Source organism: Pagrus major, chromosome 4 (assembly GCF_040436345.1).
Source record: "Pagrus major chromosome 4, Pma_NU_1.0".
Classification (NCBI taxonomy): Eukaryota; Metazoa; Chordata; class Actinopteri; order Spariformes; family Sparidae; genus Pagrus; species Pagrus major.
In genome coordinates, this window is record NC_133218.1 from 28,732,605 (window position 1) to 28,752,832 (window position 20,228).

Sequence of the window (20,228 nt, forward strand, 5' to 3'; positions counted from 1 at the left end):
GCTATGCAGACAGGTAGGCTCACTGTCACTAGAGACACAGACCTTCACAGCCTGTTTATCCAGCTGGAGACCTCATTAAGCCTCCACTGTACATACTTACACATACATACCGTATTTTAATCTTTTACACCCGTAGCCATGCTATTATTTTATGCTACAGCTAGCCGTCTTTTCGTGTATTCCTCGTTTTAATTCAGCCGTGTAAAGTCAAAGCAAGAAGACAGTGTGAGCTCCTCAGTAATTATCAGTGTACATACAGTACACAGGCTGTAGCAGTGCTGCTGCAGTGAGTTGTCGGGGATGTGAGTGCCTCGATGTTAGCATCGCTGCTGCTTCAAAATGAGGAAGCTGCAGCAGCACAGGTAGTTTGTGATTTAATGGGGATAAATCGGTGTACTCACACACCAACTCTGTAATCCATCCTCCAACATCGCAGATACATGGGCTGACCACAGGGGACTGTGTGGATGGACAGCTAAATTTAGATGTGGAGATTTTAATTGATTTTGCCACAATGGAGCATAAGCTGCACCAGCTGTCTTCATGGTCGTGTTGTGTGTAGGCAGGAGGTGTTACATGTAGATGGACAATTTGACACTGATAATAACACACATTACTACTAGGTTATGATGGATTCTCCACCACAGTTTGCTCAGATACAGATCAGTGTGGGAAAAGGCTCTTTATTCCAGTTCAGTTGCTTTCAGTGACACTATGGCATATGGGCAGATAATATCATGATGGCTGCTGTGACTTAATGTTGTCCTCCAATGTGTTTGTAGGTGTGTTCATGGAATCTCACCTGGTCAGGTTGGTCCCTTGTGTCCTGTCCCTGATCGTTCTCACTCACTTGTGCCTGGCTGCACCGGGTCAACCAGGGACACAAAGGTAAACCCACCTGCCTACACACAAGTTTCGCCCTCTCTTTTTTTTCAGACATCCCAAGATATTAACATTTTTAGTCTTTCATGCTGCAAGGTATATTATGCCATAATTGATGACTTTTTAGTGTCATAACAACTAAATGTGCACAATGAGGCTGCAAGGGCTGCAATATCAAAATGGCCAAGATTTACCTACAACGCTGTCCGGATTAAGCAGATGTTTTGCAAAACTTGACAAATGACGTACAGTATATCTCATGTAAGGAGCATTCAGTCCTGTTGTGATTGCCAGCAAAGGAAACTGTCTTTCATCTCTGTTATATTAAACTTTAGAGAGAAGAAATGAGGCTTATGGTCACCTATATATTTATATCTTGGCATGGTTGAAAGTAATGAAAAAAAAGAAAAATCCATCTTTAATTGTTTGTCTCTCAGGGAGGAATCCATAGATGCACGTCCCCCTTCAGGTGCGTTAGCCAATCCCTTTGGCTCTGGAGAGGAGGACCGCTGGTAAGTTACACATGGACTCTAAGTCTGTGTTAATCTTTATTCTTACAGTATGGCTAAATGTTGCACTCAAAATGCAACTTGAAAATCCAAAATTATTCTCAGAGAATGATGAATTATGTATTATATGGAATAAAGATATTTACTGTCATGCATTGTTTTGTGAAACTACTGTGTGACTATAAGTTAATACTAAAACCAGGAACACAACATGAAAACCACATGCAAATTTGTTCAATCTGCAGTGTGTTTTAGTGCATTAAGCAGCTGACGTCTGCGTACCCTTTGGACTTTGGCTGCTGTGTTGTGCTTATGATGTGGACTCCTTCTTATAATGATAAGATTACATGAGCAATCATTTTCCCTTCATGGCGATAGAGATCATATACATTGTCCTCACACAGAGCAAAACATGATGGCTCACTGTTGGTATCTCGGCTCATATCTTTGTTACTGGTCAGCTGTACAGTAACATAAAATGAATGAATTACAGGTTTAATTTATTCAGAGGCACAGCTACTTTATGGACTTAGTGTGATGAGATATGTGGTTGCTGACGATGTGGCTGCAGCTTCTTTTCACTGACTGATAAGATTAATGGATGTGTACACTGCTCTATCATTGTGGTTGCTTAAGTCTATGGCATGTATGACCACACTGTTTGTCAGCTGTGTGTGAATAAAATCTGCAGCTCGATTCCCGTGAGGCTGAGGTGCAGTCGGTACAAATATTTCACTTGTTAGATGAGAGCTGCAGTATTTCAGCCATGTTGCTTTGGATGCAAGCTCTACTTAATCTACCATTTGGCCTGTGCATTGGACTACAAAGCAGCTGATTTAAAATTGTGTCTGCAGGTGACACATTCAACTGACTATCTGGAATCACAAATTTCACAAATACTTAAATAATAATCAAAATGCCTCTGGAGGGACTATGAAGCTGAAATATATTTCTTTCTTGTACCACCACCTCTAAAGTTTCCCCAATGAAATAAAATGAAAAAAAGTAAAAGGTGTATAAAGGTGCTTGGCTCTCAAAGGGTTAAGTGAAGACAAACGAAGGAAACCTGCAAGTGCCAGGCTATTGTCAGTGACGCTGATGTAGGTCACCCGGTTGAACGGTGACTTTTGACTCACTGAACTAGATTGCAGATTGTTCAGAATTACCCTCGATCAGGAAGAACAAAAGACTGAAAAGAAATCTCATCAGGGCCTAAACAGACCAGATTTTCTGGCTGACTGTTAGGATGAGGTCTCTATGTCAAGGAAGGACTCACATCTCTTAAGCCTTCACAAAAGTGGGCTGGCACTCCCTGAATGGCTATGAGGGAAATGCTGCTCTCAAACATTAATTAAGTGTTACTCTCCACACCCTGTACAACAGGTGACCTGAATCTATTGCAATCAATCCAGAGGGATTTTGACATTCAGCTAAAATAGAAATATAGCAAGTACCAAAAAATGGGACTGCTCATTAAAGATATGATGAACTGAGAAAAACACCAAATACGTGACAATGATTGTTGCTGAGGTGGCACGTCCCTCTGGTATGTGGAGTTATGACATGAAATCATGCCCTCTAGTGGCTGAAAATCATAGAGAGTCACTACTGTGCTTCAGGGGTGAGGCAGCCTGCACAAGAATCAAGATAACGCAGGGAGAATTTAAATATTTTGTCTTCTTCTTTTGCCTCTCTGAGCTTTTGTAGCCAGTCTGATTATGTGTGCTTTAACATGACTGTTAATGGCTTAAACATGACTCAAGTCCTGCTGGGTTGAACAAATCTGACCCCTCAGTATTAATCCTAGGCTCTTAATGTTTACTGATTGATCTAAATGTACTTTGTGTTGTGTGAACCACAGGTTGCTGCAAAGTTACATTAAATCCACCCTAAAGGATGGCCAAGGAGGACCAGAAATCAGCAACTGGGAGCAAGGTAGACATCTACACCAACAAACACTCATTTTACTTCTGATACAGAGCTGCTCCTTCAATCACTGTTATCAAATATGCAGACTGTATTCACACAGACCACTCTGTAGAAAATAAACATTCTTAGCATCTGATCAGAGAAGCTGTTTGTCTGTAACTCTATGTCCCAAACAATCGTTTCGGTATTTAACATGTCAGTCTTTTCCTGCTTTGTGTCAGAGATATTCTACCTGTTTCGTCTTTATGACTACGATCGCAGTGGGCTCCTGGATGGCTTGGAGATGATGAGGCTGCTCTCAGACTTTAACTCCCATCATACACCTGGAGCACAGACCAATGAGCTGGTAAGGAAGGAGTGGCTGTGTGTTTATCTGTGCTGACAAAGTATTGTGTCTACCAAACACTTTACTCATAACCTCACACTGTTTATCTGATCTGAGTTATATCTTTGTGTGTGTGTCTGCGAACATGCAGGTGGTGTCTATGGTAGATTTTTTACTCCAGGCTCAGGATTCAAACCAGGACGGCATGTTAGCCCCATCTGAGCTGCTGTCTCCTCCAAAACCTCACGCACAGGTATTGTACATCTACAGACAAGCCACAAGAGACAAAGTACAGTCAACCTAATCAAAATGTAACAATGTCAGGCATTATGATGATTTTTGTTTGCCCTACTGGTACAACTTGTAGTAACCAGTAAAAAAATAGAACATCTACGGGACATAAAAGATTTTGATAGGTGGAAATAGTTGTTTGAAAAAGCAGTCCAATATTAAGGTACGCTTAGTAACACTTTCAAATATACAGTATAAACAAAAATGTATCAAATATAATATAAAGATTGAAAGCGAGTAAGAGTACCTTGAGCTTACAAGTGTCAAATTTTATCACAGATTAACATGTAGACTGAAGTATTTACGGAGCTGTACCTAGTTTTATTCTCTGCCTCATTTGTGGTTGACTGCAGTAACTTTTTCTACCACAGGACTCCAGCAACAACAACGCACCTCACCAGGAGCAGGCGTTGGCAAACCCTGCTAATGGTGATGACAATATGAAGGCAGGAGCAGCTCATCAGGAGTTGGAGCCTCAAGCTGAAGAGCAAATTCAACAGGAAGTAAAGACTGTAGAAGAAGAACACATAAAACAAGTAGATGAACAGCATGTACAACAAATCCCAGAACAAGGGCATGACCAACCGGTTCATCTAGGGCAACCAGAGATATGAATACAAACACACAGATGCTGGTTCTGTCCACACTATCATCATGTGTTCACACCAGCAGAAGACTGATGATAGAGTTAAAACAATGCCCTCAACTGAGAGGACGTTTTCTTCTTCTTCATCCCTATGAATGGTTTCTCTCTTGATTTGAATGCTAAGATTCTACCTTTCATCTCACCTGACTGTTAGATGGTTGATAAATGAAAAGGTGAACATGTTTAAATTATTGCCATCACTTTATTGAAAAACATTTTCTACAAGGAGAACTAATTGGTATTAATTATGAAGTCAAATATTTATAGAGCTGTAAAGGGGACAGAAGTACTGAATTTCAAATGCAATATTATCAAATGTTATTAAAACGGAAGCCATCATTAGTAGATATTTGTACTCTGGAATATTTGATTTTCTTTAATTGTATTTATTACCCTTTTTTGTCACACATGAGCTTTTCTATGTAGATTATGTTGTTCATGTACACACTGGTTGGCCTTATTGTGTCTGACTCACCACAGGCTTCGGATATGCACTAGGAGTGCATCTGGACTGTTATCTAGTAAAACTGGTCTCATTTACATACTGGTGTGCCATACATTTAAAATGTTGTCCTCCTTGAGAATTTGTTCAGCCCACACATTCACTTAAATCATTTAATGAATAAAATAAGGTTATTCAGAAGAAAAATCCCATCTTATTATGCAATATTTGCCAGGTCTTAATTAATTTAATGCACGTGTATGATCCCATAAGCATTATATTTGGATGAGAATTGTGATGTGCCTGAATGAGTTGGAAACCATGAAAATTACAGACCAGTGGTGGGCTCTTAATGAGTTACAGCCATCTACCACCAGTCTTTCATCCTGATAGTTGAGGTCAGCCAGGCCCTTGCGAAGTAACATAAGATGTAATTAAATTTTAAATTCAGCCTCTGTCTGCAATCAGTTTTTTTTTATGTTTTTTTTTTTTTTTAACATTTATGCATTTATACAGCTGAAGAAAATAAACATTTATTTGCCCTGTCCCTTTCTTTCTGTCTCCTGTTTCTACGATTTGTTTGATTTGTCAGAATTCAGTTTTAAACAGCCAAACACAATACATACAAAGACTGTATGTATATGATTATACAGTAAATAAAATAGGAAAAGTTAAGAGAACAAAAATGAACGAATTGCGTGAATTAATTATGCATTTAATTTAAAAATATACAATTAAATTATTTGTATACATATATTTGTTATTCAAAGGTAGTGAACGGGCCTCCTTCGCATGGACTAAAACATTTTGCCATCAAAATATAAAAATTTACAACATAAGCTTAAGATAACATTAACTAAACTAAAATATTCTTCGCAGGCACCTGTCAAAGCTTGGAACATGTCAGAAAAAAGTAGTTTATACTGTACAAAAACAGGTACTTTACTGCAAAACAGTATTTTAAAATAAAGGCTACTTGAATTTATTACATATAGCTCTGAGTAATGGACCTCCATGAATAGACCTTTGATCACAGCAGCCATTTTGACATGAAATAGTAGGTGAACATTAACTCCAGAATGCAGTACTTTATAGTAAAAAGTCTTTTTATGTTTTCAACAAGTTCCTTTACATGTTTCAATGCACATTGATCCTGAAGATAATGTATTTCAGTGAACCCTCTCATAATTAATTTTTACACAGATTTGTGTAGGCTATGTACGGAAGCCCTAAAGGGCCATGCATTCATACATTTTATTTCCTCCGTTTTCCCGTGATAACAAGTTAATTTCATTTGTTTTCTCGAGATCTCGAGTTATTATCTCGAAATAACAACTGCCGTTTTCCCGAGATAACGGGATAATTTTCTCGAGATCTTGAGATAACGAAACGATAGTGTAGTATATTAAATCATTGCAGGAAACATCATTCAGTGTAGCAACGTCAGAGGAGCAGGAGCATATCGATCACCGCATCACATATGTTTTCAATCAAGGCCTGAAAAAAGACGGTTAGCAAGGCTTCAGCTATATCAGCGGCGCAATCTAAGTGAGCCTGATGTCGTCATTTACTACATAGCTGACCAGCTATGTAGTTAATGAGGAGATCTCGAATTACTTATATCGTTATCTCGGGAAAACAAAGTTTCGTTATCTCGAGAAAATTATCTCGTTATCTCGGGAAAACGGCAGTTGTTATTTCGAGATAATAACTCGAGATCTCGAGAAAACAAATGAAATTAACTCGTTATCACGGGAAAATGGAGGAAATAAAATGTATGAATGCATGGCCCTTTAGGGCTTCCGTATCAATGCACATTGATCCTGAAGATAATGTATTTCAGTGAACCCTCTCATAATTTATTTTTACACAGATTTGTGTAGGCTATGTGTAGATTAACTAACTGATAATATTCTTGAGTCCTAAACCTTAGGAGTTTCTGAATAACAAGACTGCCATTTAACACCAGAAAAGTAATCAGATGTTCAAATTTGATTTTGTAAACAAGGGTTTAAAAAACAAAATAATGTCACAGTCCTTGAGCTCTGGTACATGGGATGAGTTCAGGAGTCTCAGCCTGGGGAGTGAAGGCGCTCTGTAGTCTGGTGGTTCTGCAGCGGATACGTCATATCCGCTTTTTGTGCCAAGTTGGCGGCCATGTTGGTGACGTGTTGAGCGAGACGATGAAGTTCACTGAGCGGTTTAACACAAAACTAGATGATATTTTTCTTCAGTTACGACAAACTGTGACATTTTCCTGACTTGGAAAATTATCTTTTAAATTGACAAACATCATATGTGTGATTCACGACACAATTCAAGTGGGATCAAATGGGTGAACCGGAAGGAGCGTGACTTCGGCTTTCTATTTAGGTACAAAGCCTAATTAACGTGATTCATGGTCTCCCACCATGAACACCTGTGTTCACCAACTACAGTGTTTCATGTCAAAATGTCTGTTATTGTAAATCTCTACTCTTCCTGTCATCAGCTAGCTTTTTTTTTTTTGCTAGCTTAGCTAACTCGCTCCTTCGACACAAAACAGTCGGTTGCTAGGCAACAGAATTACAACAGGGCAAACATGGCGGAGGATAAACCAAGAGCAGGTTCGTGTCAGTTAACGTTAGCTTAGCTCATTATAAACGAGTTATAAACTATTTTCGAGCTTCAGTGTTAATGATTAAACTACCACTAAAAGGCAGTTTGTGTTTTTTGTCCTTCTGAATGATGTCTCGGTTGTTGAAAGTCATTTGCCTGAAGTATTTGATGTCGGAGTTATTGCTTCAGTAAAAAGTTTCTTGGCTCTGCTCCTGGCTCTCGTCTGTCTGTCCTGTCTGTCAGAGGCGATAGTGTCAGATGTCCACAAGAGGATTAAAGCAGCGTTTGAAGCGTTTGACTATGAGTCGAACAACACTGTGGATGTCCGGTGAGTGAGACTGCTCATAGACCAGATGGCTGTAATCTAAAAACAAATGTACAATAACACCTTATTCCAACACTGTTTGGGTCACATCTCATAACTCCATACACAGTGAATGTGAAAGTGGAGTGCATGTTGTAGTTATTGATCAAAACATCTTAAATGTGGGACCTTTGTATGCAGGCTCCATCTCCAAAAATGTGAATTAACTCACATATTTACACCAGCTCCTGTGAATTTAATTATGTATAGTTTATGAATATACTCCACTGTATCTTCACCATGTGCCTTGTAATCTCACACTATCGATCACACTTGTGTGTTGAGAGAGTAATATATATTTAGAATTAATTATACAGGGTAAATACAGTAAATTTATGAGGAAATCTCCCATCCAGTCCTAGTCTGGTCTAGTAAACCAAAGAACCCTGACACAGTGGGCTCTGATCAAGCTAGGCAAACAAAACACGTCTTAATACATCTATTCAGGAGATCGACACCATGAAACACAGTATTTGCGTGCATGTAAATAGTGTGGTCTAACATGATGTTTATTTTCCAGGGAGATTAGCACCATCATCTACTCCCTAGGTTGCTTCCCCACTCAGGAAGACCTGCATGCCTTTATAGCTAAGGTCAGAAAAGTGTTTGTTTATATTTTGCTCATATTTTGGATGGATAAACAATCAAACTAATCATCCAGGGCTTTCCTGAGGTGTGCAATTATTTAAATTATCTGCTATACCTTCTTGTAACATATCAATAGTAATGTAATGGTAATTTCAGCATCATTTGATATGCATTCTCATTTTCTATAATATTGCATTAAGTGTTAATTTGCTGTAGTGTAAATAAAGAATTACCTATATACTTGAAATGTGTATTGTTCGGAGAAAGGAGTTAGAAAATTCAGAGTTTGTTCAAGGAGCAAAACCCGGCATCTTTGTCCTGTTCAACCAGGTGGAAGAGGACCACACAGGATATATCCATTTGGACAAGTTCCTCCCAGCCATGACTAAAGTGCTGCTGGAGCACAAGTAAGACATTCACCAGGCGTGTTGTTTTGTAGCTGAATAAAAAAAAAAAAGGCAGAATTTTGAGGGTGAGCAGAAGGCCATGTCATGATGCAAGTAGGTGCCTGTGTTAAAGCAAATGATTTATTATACAGCTCGTCTGTCTACTCCATGTTACTGATGGAGCAAATGAATGAAATGATTTTAGATTTGGTAAATGTAATAAGGTAGTTACTGCAGTATTTCACAGACAAAAATGTGTGATGTAAGGATCTGAAAGGCCTCCACTGATCACAGCTTTTGATCATAAATCTTTCAGAGGATTTTATTTTCACTACATGAAAAATACCAAATGTCAGACATCTTTAAATAATACATGCCAGTTCCTTTTTAACTTGTGCCTCTCTGAGCTGGGAAATGGGCTCTAAAGTGTGTGCTCCTTAACACAGACTAGTGTTGTCCACCTCTGACAGTATTTCAGCTTCACTTAAGTTTGTGTATGTGGTACATCGTCATGTTTATAGTATCAGAGGAATACCCCGTATGTGCGTGTGCCCGTGTGTGTATGTGTGTGTGTTAGGTTCCCTCCCATCCCTGAGGACCTTCTGCTTCAGGCTTTTGAGGTAAGACCAGCTGCAGTTTCCTTGTATTCTCCAGTGCTGTAGATTATTAGCTGCTACTAAGAGTCTTACAGTTTTATCTGGTAACTGCAGAACATCATGCAGTCAACACAGTAATCCTAAGATCACAGTGTTAATTACAGATGTTTGTTAAAGCATGAAGGCAATAACACCATGTTTCCAGGTTCTGGATAAAGAAAAGAAAGGATACCTGGAGCCCGAGGAGCTGACAAAGTACATGACACAGGAAGGTAAAGTGGAAGCTTGTGAGACTTAAGTCTTTACTTTGTGTGGTGAAAAGCTGATTGTCTCTTGTTTTTGTGTGGCTAACATTCATGGTACTTTCACAAAACAACATATATACACATAGGAACTGTTGTTGTTTGTCCTTAAACCAGGTGAGCCTTTCACTCAGGAGGAGATGGATGAGATGCTGACGGCACTCGCTGACAATGAGAAGAACCTCATCTATTACAAAGACTTAATCAGCCAGCTGACTATCGACCCTGATATGTAGATAGTGTCTGGTGTTTGTGTTAATGTCTGCATGTTCTTAAGGTGGACGTGTAAATCTGATATAATTAATAAATGTGCATAGATAAATCCTGACTTTGTGTTTCCAGGGTTGGCTTCTGACTAACTGTATTTGGTCGGATTTGTTTGGCAGATTTGGGAAAATGCAGGAGCGCCATCATATAACATATAGGTATAACATATAGTAGTGCTGCCATGTATTTGCATATTGTGCCAAACCTCTCTCCTTGTTTTCAAGTCTGACACAGCACAGGTGTTTTAAGAATACAGAATCACGGTCAGTTGGAAAGTAATTGGAAACTCCCTCCTAACATCTTGAATATTCCTTGTTCACTGATTACATCTGGGCCCAGCGGTGATATCAGTATCAGAAGCAGGAGGTGATCTGGTCATTCATGTGACAGTGTGTGCAGCCAATGAATAAATCACGAAAGCAGTTGGCATGATAAAAGATAAGGAACACTTCCTATATTAGGTGACATTAAATGAAATGTGCTCAGTGTTGGGAGTGGGGAGGAAGGAAACAATCTTCATCATGGTGAATTATGATGCTGTGTGACAAGGAAGCCACTATGATTCAATCATCAGTTCAGTTCAGTTCAGACTCCATGACCAGCATGAACCTTATCAATAAATGACCCAGAGTATGAGAAAATAAACAAAGCAATGATTGGATTTATCAGCTTTGCATTTTATCTGAGGTGATTCTGCACTGAATATTTATACATGCATGAAACATTTAAACAGGGATGACATGACTTATCTGGAGCTTAGATAAGCATATGATAGCAAACACAAGCAGTTCTCTATCTGAACATGGATTCATGCTGAAGTTCTGCTTCAAACAGTCTCATTTCACAGTAAAAACAATGACCCGTTACTTTTGGTTTCCACTAACGGTTTAAGACGAGGACATCAGGAAAATAAAACAGGGGCCTACAGAAATAGAAAACGTCTGTATTAAACATTCCCTTTTCACTAAACACAAACAGAATAAGGCTCATTTACCTTCAGCAAAATCAAACAACAGCATCAAATCACTACAGTCTTGGTACATAGAGAAAATATTTAAAGGGATTTCTTTACCTTTAGGTTCCTCTTTTTCTCTTATACTCACACTTGTTGCATTGTAACATGAATGAATGTGTTCTCTCGGTGAAAAGGACCTTAAACAGCAGCTTTACTTAACTAATAACGACATTAGATCGTGTAAGCAAGAAATAAAATAAATCAACTTGCATGTTGAGGTGTTATTGTCAGACATACTTCAGTCTAAATGGAGAAAATAAATGGAGCTGGGTTTGTGGTGGAATGTTTGAGTTTGACGTGCAAGAAAAAAACCCAGCAGAGATGGCATCATTTACTGCTCGGTCACAAATAAAAGTGATTCCATGCCTGAAAATAGTGAAATAGGAATTGACGGCAACATAGAGGCCATTTTTTTTTTAGGAAAGAAAAGTCATAAAGTAGTGGCTTTGACATACATGTGGGTGAGAAAAGTGAAAGAAATTGCATTCTAATCCTACAAGTAAAATGAAGATCTTTATCCATAGATTAAGGGGATTCATGGTGAGTAACACCCTAGCTTCAAGTCAAAATTATAAATTCATGTTGCAAGCCCCTTTTTTCTGAGAAAAATCCAAAACCAGAGATTAGAGTGCACCACTTAAAGCAGCCATATCGTGTGAGAATGCGGCTGCCGGCAACTTCTCCTTTGCAGCAGGTTTGTTAGCGGCAGTCCACACTGGTTATTTGGTCCTTTAAGAGCCATAAATAGACAGAGGAAGAGGAAGGGGAGGAAGAAACATGATAGATTATAGAAAAGTCTGAAGAGAAAAAACAAAGATAGGGAAACAAAAAGAACACAGAGGTAGAGAGATCTTTGACATCATATCCAGCTACCAACAGTGGTCTCTTAACATTGTTTTTGCATTATTGCACTGCAACTGATATACAGAGGAATGACCATCTTAAAACAAAATCAACCACACCCACACCACATTTTTCACATATATTAGGAAGAACAGGAGGTGGTGATCACCTCACTACTTTTCTACTTGAAATCTTTCGTTGCCTTTGAGAATGAGATAGGAGAGGAAGAGGCAAGATAGAGCCGTCTCTTGAAGAAAGGGTTCAGATGTGACCTGACAGGTTAAGGTTGGTCAAAGAAGCCCCGCTGTTTACTGGTTCAAACTGTAGATTTTAAGTAGGTGACAACACCTAAAAGACATGCTTCCGAGAAACAGAAGATTCAGCTATTTCAGTAATTACACAGCTCTGTGTATAAGTTAGTTGCATAGTGGAGCCAAAAGGTAAAATAATAAAGAGATAGTATCCTACAGCAGAAAATGCAGCTTTGTAAAACAGCTCTTTAAAAACAACCTGGTCTCTATGAGTTTATCCAAACCACATCCCTCTTTATCTCATTCTGACTGGAGGCAAAGTCTTGTAAGGCCTTGGAGAAGTAGAGGACAAGAGTCAGATGACGGGCTACAATGAGTTTGCAAAGACATCGGATGGCATGACATGTAACACAGCATCCCATTCAGTGTGTGTCCCTTCCTGCGTTTCATCTTTTACACAAACATCGATTCGGCTCTGTTACTACCTACGCTGCCGGCCTAAGGGGGGAAACAATGGCCCCATATTCAATCTTCCAATAATTTATCCAGAGCGTCGAGGCTGAGTAACAGAATAAGCAGGGCAGTGTCTCCTTCAAAAAAGGTTGAAAATTGAATAAACTGGATGCAAAAGAGCTTTGCATATACATATTATTATATGTACACACAATTAATGCACACACTCACAGACACTTAACTGAGAATTAACTGGTGAAAGTCTGGTTAGGACAGACTGAAAACTAATGTTTGAGTTACTGGGTTTCCACAGCATTCACCTCAAAAATCAAAACTGAAATCTGCTGGTCTCACCTGATTAATAACCACTGTAACACATCATCTGACTCCTGTAAATGATAATCAGTTTTCTTTATGGTCCACCTGGGCCATGAGATGCAACGCTGACGGCACTAGCCTGATATATTTCACAATCAGACCCACAGTGGCTACTTTGCATCACACCATAGATCAAGTATCATGAGCCACATTGTTTGCCAACCTCAAGTTAGCACTACACACAGATGGACCATACAGTGTCCTCTAGATCTGCAGCACCAGGCCAGCAGCTGAGATGTTGTCCCCTCCACCTGCAGTTTGGTAAACCTCGGTGCACACCAGCACTGGAGCTACGCAGATCTCATAGTTGTCCTCGTCCCAGCAGCTGACGGGCCTGGTCTCCTGCAGAGGGATACGCTGGCTGCCCTCCCGCCGGCTGACAGAGAAGGAGTCGTCCATGATGAGCCTTGCCTTGCTGGGGTCAATGTCATTAGAGCCGCAGACATGGCGGTTAGCTGTGAGAGATGCCTTGGCTGTGGCCGACATGGTGTTCTTCCACTGGGAGCCATGCGTCACAATCATGGCCTGAAAGGCCAGCGTGTGGACGTGGAGCCGTGTTAGCGGCTTAACTTTAGCACTGTTTGTGTCGCTTTCTGCACTGGCATCCTTGTAGCGCTGGTTCAGGATGCGATAGACCTCCCTCATCTGGTCGAGGACAGTAGCTACACGAGGGTTTGGGTCCGACAGCACTGTGATGTTGGAGCCTTTAAGTAGACTGAGCAGGTTGGGAAGCTCCTGTTCATTCATTCCCAAAGAGTCCGCCTGGGGAAGCAGAATGAGGATGAACGATTAAACTCAGGACCTGCCTTTGAGCAAACAAAAGCCATATATCCAAATGAGTGACATAATCTTTCATTGTGATCAACATCCTTAAAGTAGTTGTGTGCCAGGCAGATGTCATGCTCAGGTGTGCACTTCTGCATTTACTGATTGTGTTATTCTGCAGAGTTGGGATGAATAAACTACACTCGCTGTGGGGACTGCAATACAGGAAACCAATGCAATAGTAGGATTTCCAGTTGTACGGCAGCATATTAACTATATTAGGCTGTGGCTACACGGACCTACTTCATAATTATCGATAAATATAAAAACAAAAGGCAGACAGCGAGACATTTTACCTACTCATACTACTTACTAATATATCCATATGCAAATTCAGGAGACAAATACAGTTTCAGCTGAGTCACTCAGTTCTGTTTACAAATGGATTGAACTAATTACACTGAGCAAATCTAGTTTCAAACTAGCTGGTATTACTTGTCAGACCTGTTCTTCCTCGTGACTAAAACATCAAGTTCACCATTATTTAAGTCTTTAGCTACTCTAACAAACACGCATGAATTAATATATTGACTCATTTAATTGTTCAGTCATACATACATAGGGGATGACATAGTGAAGTAGATCTTCCATTATACTCTCTTCTACAAAACTGGCCATCTCAAAATGGACTCCAATACGTGGAGAGGAGGAGGACAGGAGGTCGGACAGGCGAGACAGGAGAGCGGCCCGCTCACCTGGAATAACGAAAGGAAGTGGTGGAAAGAGAACAGAAGAAATTCAGACAAATGATGATGTTCAAAATCAGCAACAAATAAACCGCTTGTCAACAATTGTATCTTACCTGATTGGAAGGGGAAATTATCCATCATTTGCAGCCCACCTACCACCAGCAGATCTGGTTCGAAGTCTTCCAGTTTCTCAGCAAAGTCCTCCATGGAGGCCAGGTAGGGGTTGTGGTCGTCACTGTGGACGATATATCTACGGAGCACAAACACAAGCGAGGCCAAACACAGTCAGCTTCACATACATAATGTAAATAAATTATATTGTTCACGGTATGTACACGATGATGGTACGATAGAAAAATCTGTCTCTGGCTTAAATACACTCAAATATAATTCAATTTATAGGATCCCTAAAGATTGTCAAAATATCTACCATCTGCTGGACCAACACGTACCTGTTGGCTCTACGTGAGGTATACTGTCCCCAGGTAGCACCAGATGGGTACTCCAGGATCAGATGAATGTCTGGCTCTTCTACTACGTTACCTGCCACTGGAAAGACATAGGTAATAGGTGAGGTACAGCAGCATGGGAGTGAAGAAGACAAGGCAAGGTTATAGGAGGCCATGAAAAAAGGAAGGATAGAGGGAGATTCAGAGATGCAGGAAAAGGATTGTGCAAGGTAAAAATGACAAAATGCAGAGATCCTGGAGAGTAATGAGAGCACCAGTGTGTGTTTGCATGTGTGTGTGTATACCTGTAATGTGCTGGGAGAGGACATCATTGAAATCAGGGCTGAAACTTCCCCCTAGCAACACATCACATCCCTCCGTTGCCATGCGACCAGCCATTACCGGGGCATTGCCGCCTACTGCCCATCTGTTTCCAGGTAAGTCACGGGACGCTTCAACCAGCTCACTAAATAATGTATCATTTAGCACAAAACGCCTGCAGGACAAAGAAATCATAAATAAATAAATAAATAGTGACACAATGCTAAAAGTGAACAACAAGTACTTTAAAAAGGACCAACACATTTCTCAACACATCTCTTCTTGTTTGTCTTGTGTTCTTTCACGCAAACATCCTGAACTGCCATTGTGTAAGAATACATTGTGTAATACATAACTGAAACATTGTAAAACAGTGTGTTCAGTGTGCTACTTTGAAAAATGTAACTACTGCTACTCCTGTGATAGTTTGTCTTATAACAAGACTGGAGATACTGAAAGAAGGACCAAAAATTAACAGAAAGAAAGAAATGTGCATTAGTAGAGGTGCATCTCTTGTTGCTCTCAGACACCTGAAACAAAACACTGAAACACTGGGACCCTTCAGATACAAGGGGAAATAAAAATAGAAAGAAGGCTCCCAGTAAACATGTGACCTCAAACAGACTCAATGTGCCAGAATGCTCTGGAAACAGCATGCATGCTATTTTGTGGGATTATGTCATTTCTAGCTTCTCTCTTCATACTCATCTGTATCTCACACAGTCTCTCTCTGTCTCTCTCTCTCTAAAGCTGCAGATAAACCATTAACTTTTTAAAATATGGAAAAACAACTGCGCCCCCAGGTTAGCTGACAGGGACTATACAAGCAAAGCACACAGAGAAAAACAAGCACATTTCATCATACATGTGGTTTGACCATGTCTGCACTTGGCAGACACAGCCATTCATCTCTTCGGTTCTTCACACATATAACTTCAACTTTGCCTACACAAGTTCAGTCATCACCGGGTCAATTATTTACAATCCCAAATTCTACAATTAACCACGAGGCAAAATAAATAACTGTGAATGCTGAGCTGAAAAGGACCACGGCATTCTTATTCACTCTCTCACACAAATTCCCTCCCCCTCTCTGTCCACGATGGCGGCCTGTTGCCTTTGGGTGTTAGTTCTGGATAGTGAACAACGGCTCACGGGCACCACGGCCACAAAATGAGCCGTCACCAATGAAGGAGAGGGGGGATGAGATCAACAGCAGACATATCAAATAATTAGGAAGGTTGTCCAGCAACTAACTGATAACTAGAATGGCACTCAGAGTAGAGTGCATACCTCTGCCAGGGCACAACAGTCCCCTTTAATTCAATCAAGCCTAGTCCAAATTAAACTCTGTAGCCCTGTATCACTCTTTATTTTAAACAGCCCATAACTGCTTAACCATAATTAAAGCTCACCAGAGCTAGGATCCTCACCAAAATGCACTCATTCATAGATAACAGCCACTTAAATATGCAGATTCACACCAAAAGTTGATTTGTTCAGTACCTTTTTCTGTTTGGTTGAGAGAGATTGAGTCAGGAGCACAGTAGCTTGAGGGGGTAACACAAAGTCCCATTAAAATTTAAAGGTAGCGTGTAGCTTGGCAGATCACAAGGCCTCACACATTATCTATCTACCAGTCACACACACACACGCACACTCACACAGCGTGCATGAGCAGCACATGACGGCTGCATTGCTGTCCACACAGACACCACTACTGCTGCCAGCCATCTTTCTACATGGAGTTTATCTTTGTTAATGATCGATAAAGAAGATGATGTGATTTTCTCTCTTCAGCCACGAAGCCAGGAGACACACCTTATATAAACTGGAAGTCTCAGCTCACCGATCACAGCACAGAGAAGACAAATATTTGTGGGAGCTAATACTTGTTCGGTGTGTTTACATTACCATGCTGTGAATTTAGATATAAATTTGCACTTACTCTGCAGCAGCTCCAGGTGCAAAGAAGTAGGCGAAGCTCTGAGCCAGCTGCACTTCATTTTCTATGTAGTCATGATGTAGGGGCTGGTCTGTGGGAGGGAGGTCAATCTTATTCATCAACGATACTCCGTCCACTATTAGGTCAACACAACCTCCAAAACCTGTGGATGAGGAGGGGGTGGGCAGAGAAAGAACAAGAGTTTTTTTTTTTTTTAAAGTGATAAAATCATGTATAAAAACAAAATTTGTGACCTACTAGAAGGAGAAGATAAAGTATTGACCTGCAGGGCAAACAGGACAGGGAGAGGATTGTGTATCACACATTTTATTTTAGACACGGCATTCAAACTTATCAGTGCAAAAAGAGCAAGGAGAAAAGTAATTATAGTGTCCAGCTTCAAACTGAGCAGGGAGACATTCACACAACAGCTGCTGAAACATTTGTTCGCCAGCGTGGCTGCTGAAATGATCCGACACATCGATACACTTTCAGTTGCTGGTCCAAACGTGATCAACACAGAGCTCTGATTTACAAGCATAGAGTCCAAACAAAAACCAACCACCACAGACAGCCTACCGGTGAAGTCCACCTCTAATGGTTGCCACAGAGCTCACATTTGAATTAGTTTTGAATATTTGACTCTGTCTGACGGAAGCTCGACCTCAAGCTACTTTGTTTGCACATGCTTAGCACTACTCTTAGATCTCTCCTACATGTTTTTCTAACAATTTACGAAAAAATACCTGTGTAACATATATTTGTTATGGTCTGGTCAGCACTAGGGGTGCATATTTATCGTTCTTTTGGTTGAAAGTGAACAGGGGAGAATTTGTCACCACCTGAAGTACCTCATAGATATTAGGGAGGCACGATAATAGGTCTGGGATTATATGCTCGTAGCTTCATTATGTATTGTGCTTCTATAGAGAGACCATGAGAAAAAGTTGAATCATACACCTCTAGAGACCATATATCATCATTCATGAGTCACATTTACAAAAGCGATGCATATCACATGTCAGTCAGGCTTTCTGAGCTTTATTTCAGCAACATCAATGCTATTGGAGCTGCAACAATTATGATAATTGATTATTCAGTTTGGGTTCATTTATTTAAGTAAAAAAGGTATCAATTTCTTACAATTAGAAAAAAATCAGAAAAAAATATGCCCATATATCAGTATGAGCAACCAGCCGATCTCTAAAAGCGATACATCAGGATTAGATCAAACTATCTGTGATATTATGTGACTACATGTTGACATGTGACCGTAGGACGACATGTGGCTGAGCCTGGTGATGAACTGGGTAAAGGTTGGGCAGATACGGTGATCCCTTCCATTGTGAGCTTGTATCTCGGTCCAAAGGACAAGATTTTAGGATTAGATCGTGACGGTTCAGACACAGGGCAATCATGCTAGTTATCCTGCTCCAAGACCACAATCTGGCAGTGACAAACTATATAATGCTTCAACTACAGCAATAGTAGTTAGTGCATCCCTAAATTCACCATCTAATTTAACAACAAGAGATCTCACACCCAGAATACAATATACTCTACTGACATATGGCAGACATCTGTTACTGTGGCTAGGTTTGTACCCACATTCATGGCACAAATATTACCACCATCTTGCCCATATTGTCCATGCACTTGTCTTTGCCCCTTATCAGTCCAAACACAGCAGGCCTGGACTGAAGAGATCCCACACAGAGATAAAAGCCAGGACCAAGTCTCTGTGGTGTCATGTTGGCTGATGGAGGGGTCTGGTCCAGCTGGTCGGACAAGATGCTGATTTTGACCGAGATCTGGTGGCTCTACAGATCATGCATTTGCCACAAACACTTTAGCCCTTTCATCAAAATGCACTCAACCGTATTGGGTCTAGCTCCAACATACAACATTAGCACAGATCGCCCTGCTTTCACCAGCCAGGCATTTGCTGACACACCTCCTGATACTGTGCACGATACAACACCAGCTTCAGCCACTTCCGACTTGTATTTCTGTTTTGTTAGCACTATAATGACCGAAGGAGCTTAACGCACTAACACCATTTTGCACCGAATCGATTACAAACCCACAAAATAAGGTTAGGCTAGTTAACGTTAGCTAACATTAGCTAGCTTACACCACTTGCGCTCACCAATCGCTACTTTCGGTCTGGCGACGTTGTTCATCCCGACTTTGCGCTCCGCCCGGAGCAGAGAGGACAACACGGTGTCCAGCCGCTCGTCCAGCCCTTCGTTCTGGGGCGACCGGAACCACACGGCCCACAGAACCACACACACGGACAGAAGAGGCCCATATTTCATCCACGAAATCCTGCCTCCCCCCTCCATTGTCGGCTGCCAGGCTTTGCTGCTACGACTGCTCACGTTGTCGGTTATGAGCAGGAGGCACCTCCCGCCGCTGTGTGGCTCAATGTGACGTTCAAAGAGATCGGGTTTTTTTGTTACTGAACCGACCGAACGAATCACTTCCTGAAAAGATCCGTTCACTGGTCGGTTCAGTTCAAGATCCGGTGAGTCACTGTGGGTGTGTTCAAGATAAGAGATATCTCAATGAGAAAAACGACTAGTCTTATTATTGTTTTTTTTTTTACATAAGTCTGATAATCTTTAACGCAAACGGACTGAAAGGAAAGCCGATATTCACCAATTAAAGTATGAAATTAAACTTTGAACCACTCACGACCAGGCTTAAACGTATCTTTTTTTTTATTTAAAAAGGTGCAATATATAAGAACATTTGTTGTGAATATTAAAAAAAAATAACTAAAATCATCAGAATGTGAACAAACAACAGTGTTGATATTAATTAGCATGCTAACCAGCTAGCCCAGGCCTTAAATCCTCTTTGTCCCAGTCGTCCATGGCTAACTGAGCTAATAGGCTAACAGTAGCTACAATCAGGCCCTATTTGTTGGGA

General features: G+C 40.5%; 3 protein-coding genes across 3 annotated transcripts; 2 read left to right on the forward strand and 1 right to left on the reverse strand.

Moving 5' to 3' along the window:
• Positions 1–3: 3 nt before the first annotated feature.
• cgref1 (cell growth regulator with EF-hand domain 1) lies at positions 4–5,567 on the forward strand. Its single transcript, XM_073463861.1, has 7 exons — positions 4–13; positions 783–888; positions 1,320–1,394; positions 3,253–3,326; positions 3,542–3,666; positions 3,797–3,898; positions 4,308–5,567. Exons 1-7 carry the CDS (start codon positions 4–6, stop codon positions 4,548–4,550), a joined length of 735 nt encoding a protein of 244 aa, XP_073319962.1. The 3' UTR covers positions 4,551–5,567.
• A 2,038-nt stretch (positions 5,568–7,605) lies between these two features.
• drc8 (dynein regulatory complex subunit 8) lies at positions 7,606–10,094 on the forward strand. Its single transcript, XM_073463733.1, has 7 exons — positions 7,606–7,630; positions 7,866–7,950; positions 8,507–8,579; positions 8,905–8,981; positions 9,538–9,580; positions 9,762–9,828; positions 9,976–10,094. Exons 1-7 carry the CDS (start codon positions 7,606–7,608, stop codon positions 10,092–10,094), a joined length of 489 nt encoding a protein of 162 aa, XP_073319834.1.
• A 687-nt stretch (positions 10,095–10,781) lies between these two features.
• Positions 10,782–19,659, reverse strand: adpgk2 (ADP-dependent glucokinase 2). Its single transcript, XM_073464889.1, has 7 exons — positions 19,444–19,659; positions 17,298–17,457; positions 15,334–15,524; positions 15,032–15,128; positions 14,693–14,829; positions 14,449–14,585; positions 10,782–13,827 (listed from the first exon to the last, which is right to left on the reverse strand). Exons 1-7 carry the CDS (start codon positions 19,637–19,639, stop codon positions 13,270–13,272), a joined length of 1,476 nt encoding a protein of 491 aa, XP_073320990.1. The 5' UTR covers positions 19,640–19,659; the 3' UTR covers positions 10,782–13,269.
• Positions 19,660–20,228: the final 569 nt, after the last annotated feature.

What these genes read in the sequence shown, in the direction of transcription:
- cgref1 (XM_073463861.1), top strand. An exon ending in AATCAGCAACTGGGAGCAAG is followed by an intron (nt 3,327 to 3,541) that starts GTAGACATCTAC and finishes GCTTTGTGTCAG; the next exon opens with AGATATTCTACCTGTTTCGT. An exon ending in CTCCAAAACCTCACGCACAG is followed by an intron (nt 3,899 to 4,307) that starts GTATTGTACATC and finishes TTTCTACCACAG; the next exon opens with GACTCCAGCAACAACAACGC.
- drc8 (XM_073463733.1), top strand. Translation starts at nt 7,606, where the DNA reads ATGGCGGAGGATAAACCAAGAGCAG. An exon ending in TGCATGCCTTTATAGCTAAG is followed by an intron (nt 8,580 to 8,904) that starts GTCAGAAAAGTG and finishes CTGTTCAACCAG; the next exon opens with GTGGAAGAGGACCACACAGG. An exon ending in TTCTGCTTCAGGCTTTTGAG is followed by an intron (nt 9,581 to 9,761) that starts GTAAGACCAGCT and finishes CCATGTTTCCAG; the next exon opens with GTTCTGGATAAAGAAAAGAA.
- adpgk2 (XM_073464889.1), bottom strand. Translation starts at nt 19,639, where the DNA reads ATGGAGGGGGGAGGCAGGATTTCGTGGATGAAATATGGGCCTCTTCTG. An exon ending in CAGACCGAAAGTAGCGATTG is followed by an intron (nt 17,458 to 19,443) that starts GTGAGCGCAAGT and finishes CCTCATCCACAG; the next exon opens with GTTTTGGAGGTTGTGTTGAC. An exon ending in TTCACTATGTCATCCCCTAT is followed by an intron (nt 13,828 to 14,448) that starts GTATGTATGACT and finishes CTGCTTCCCCAG; the next exon opens with GCGGACTCTTTGGGAATGAA.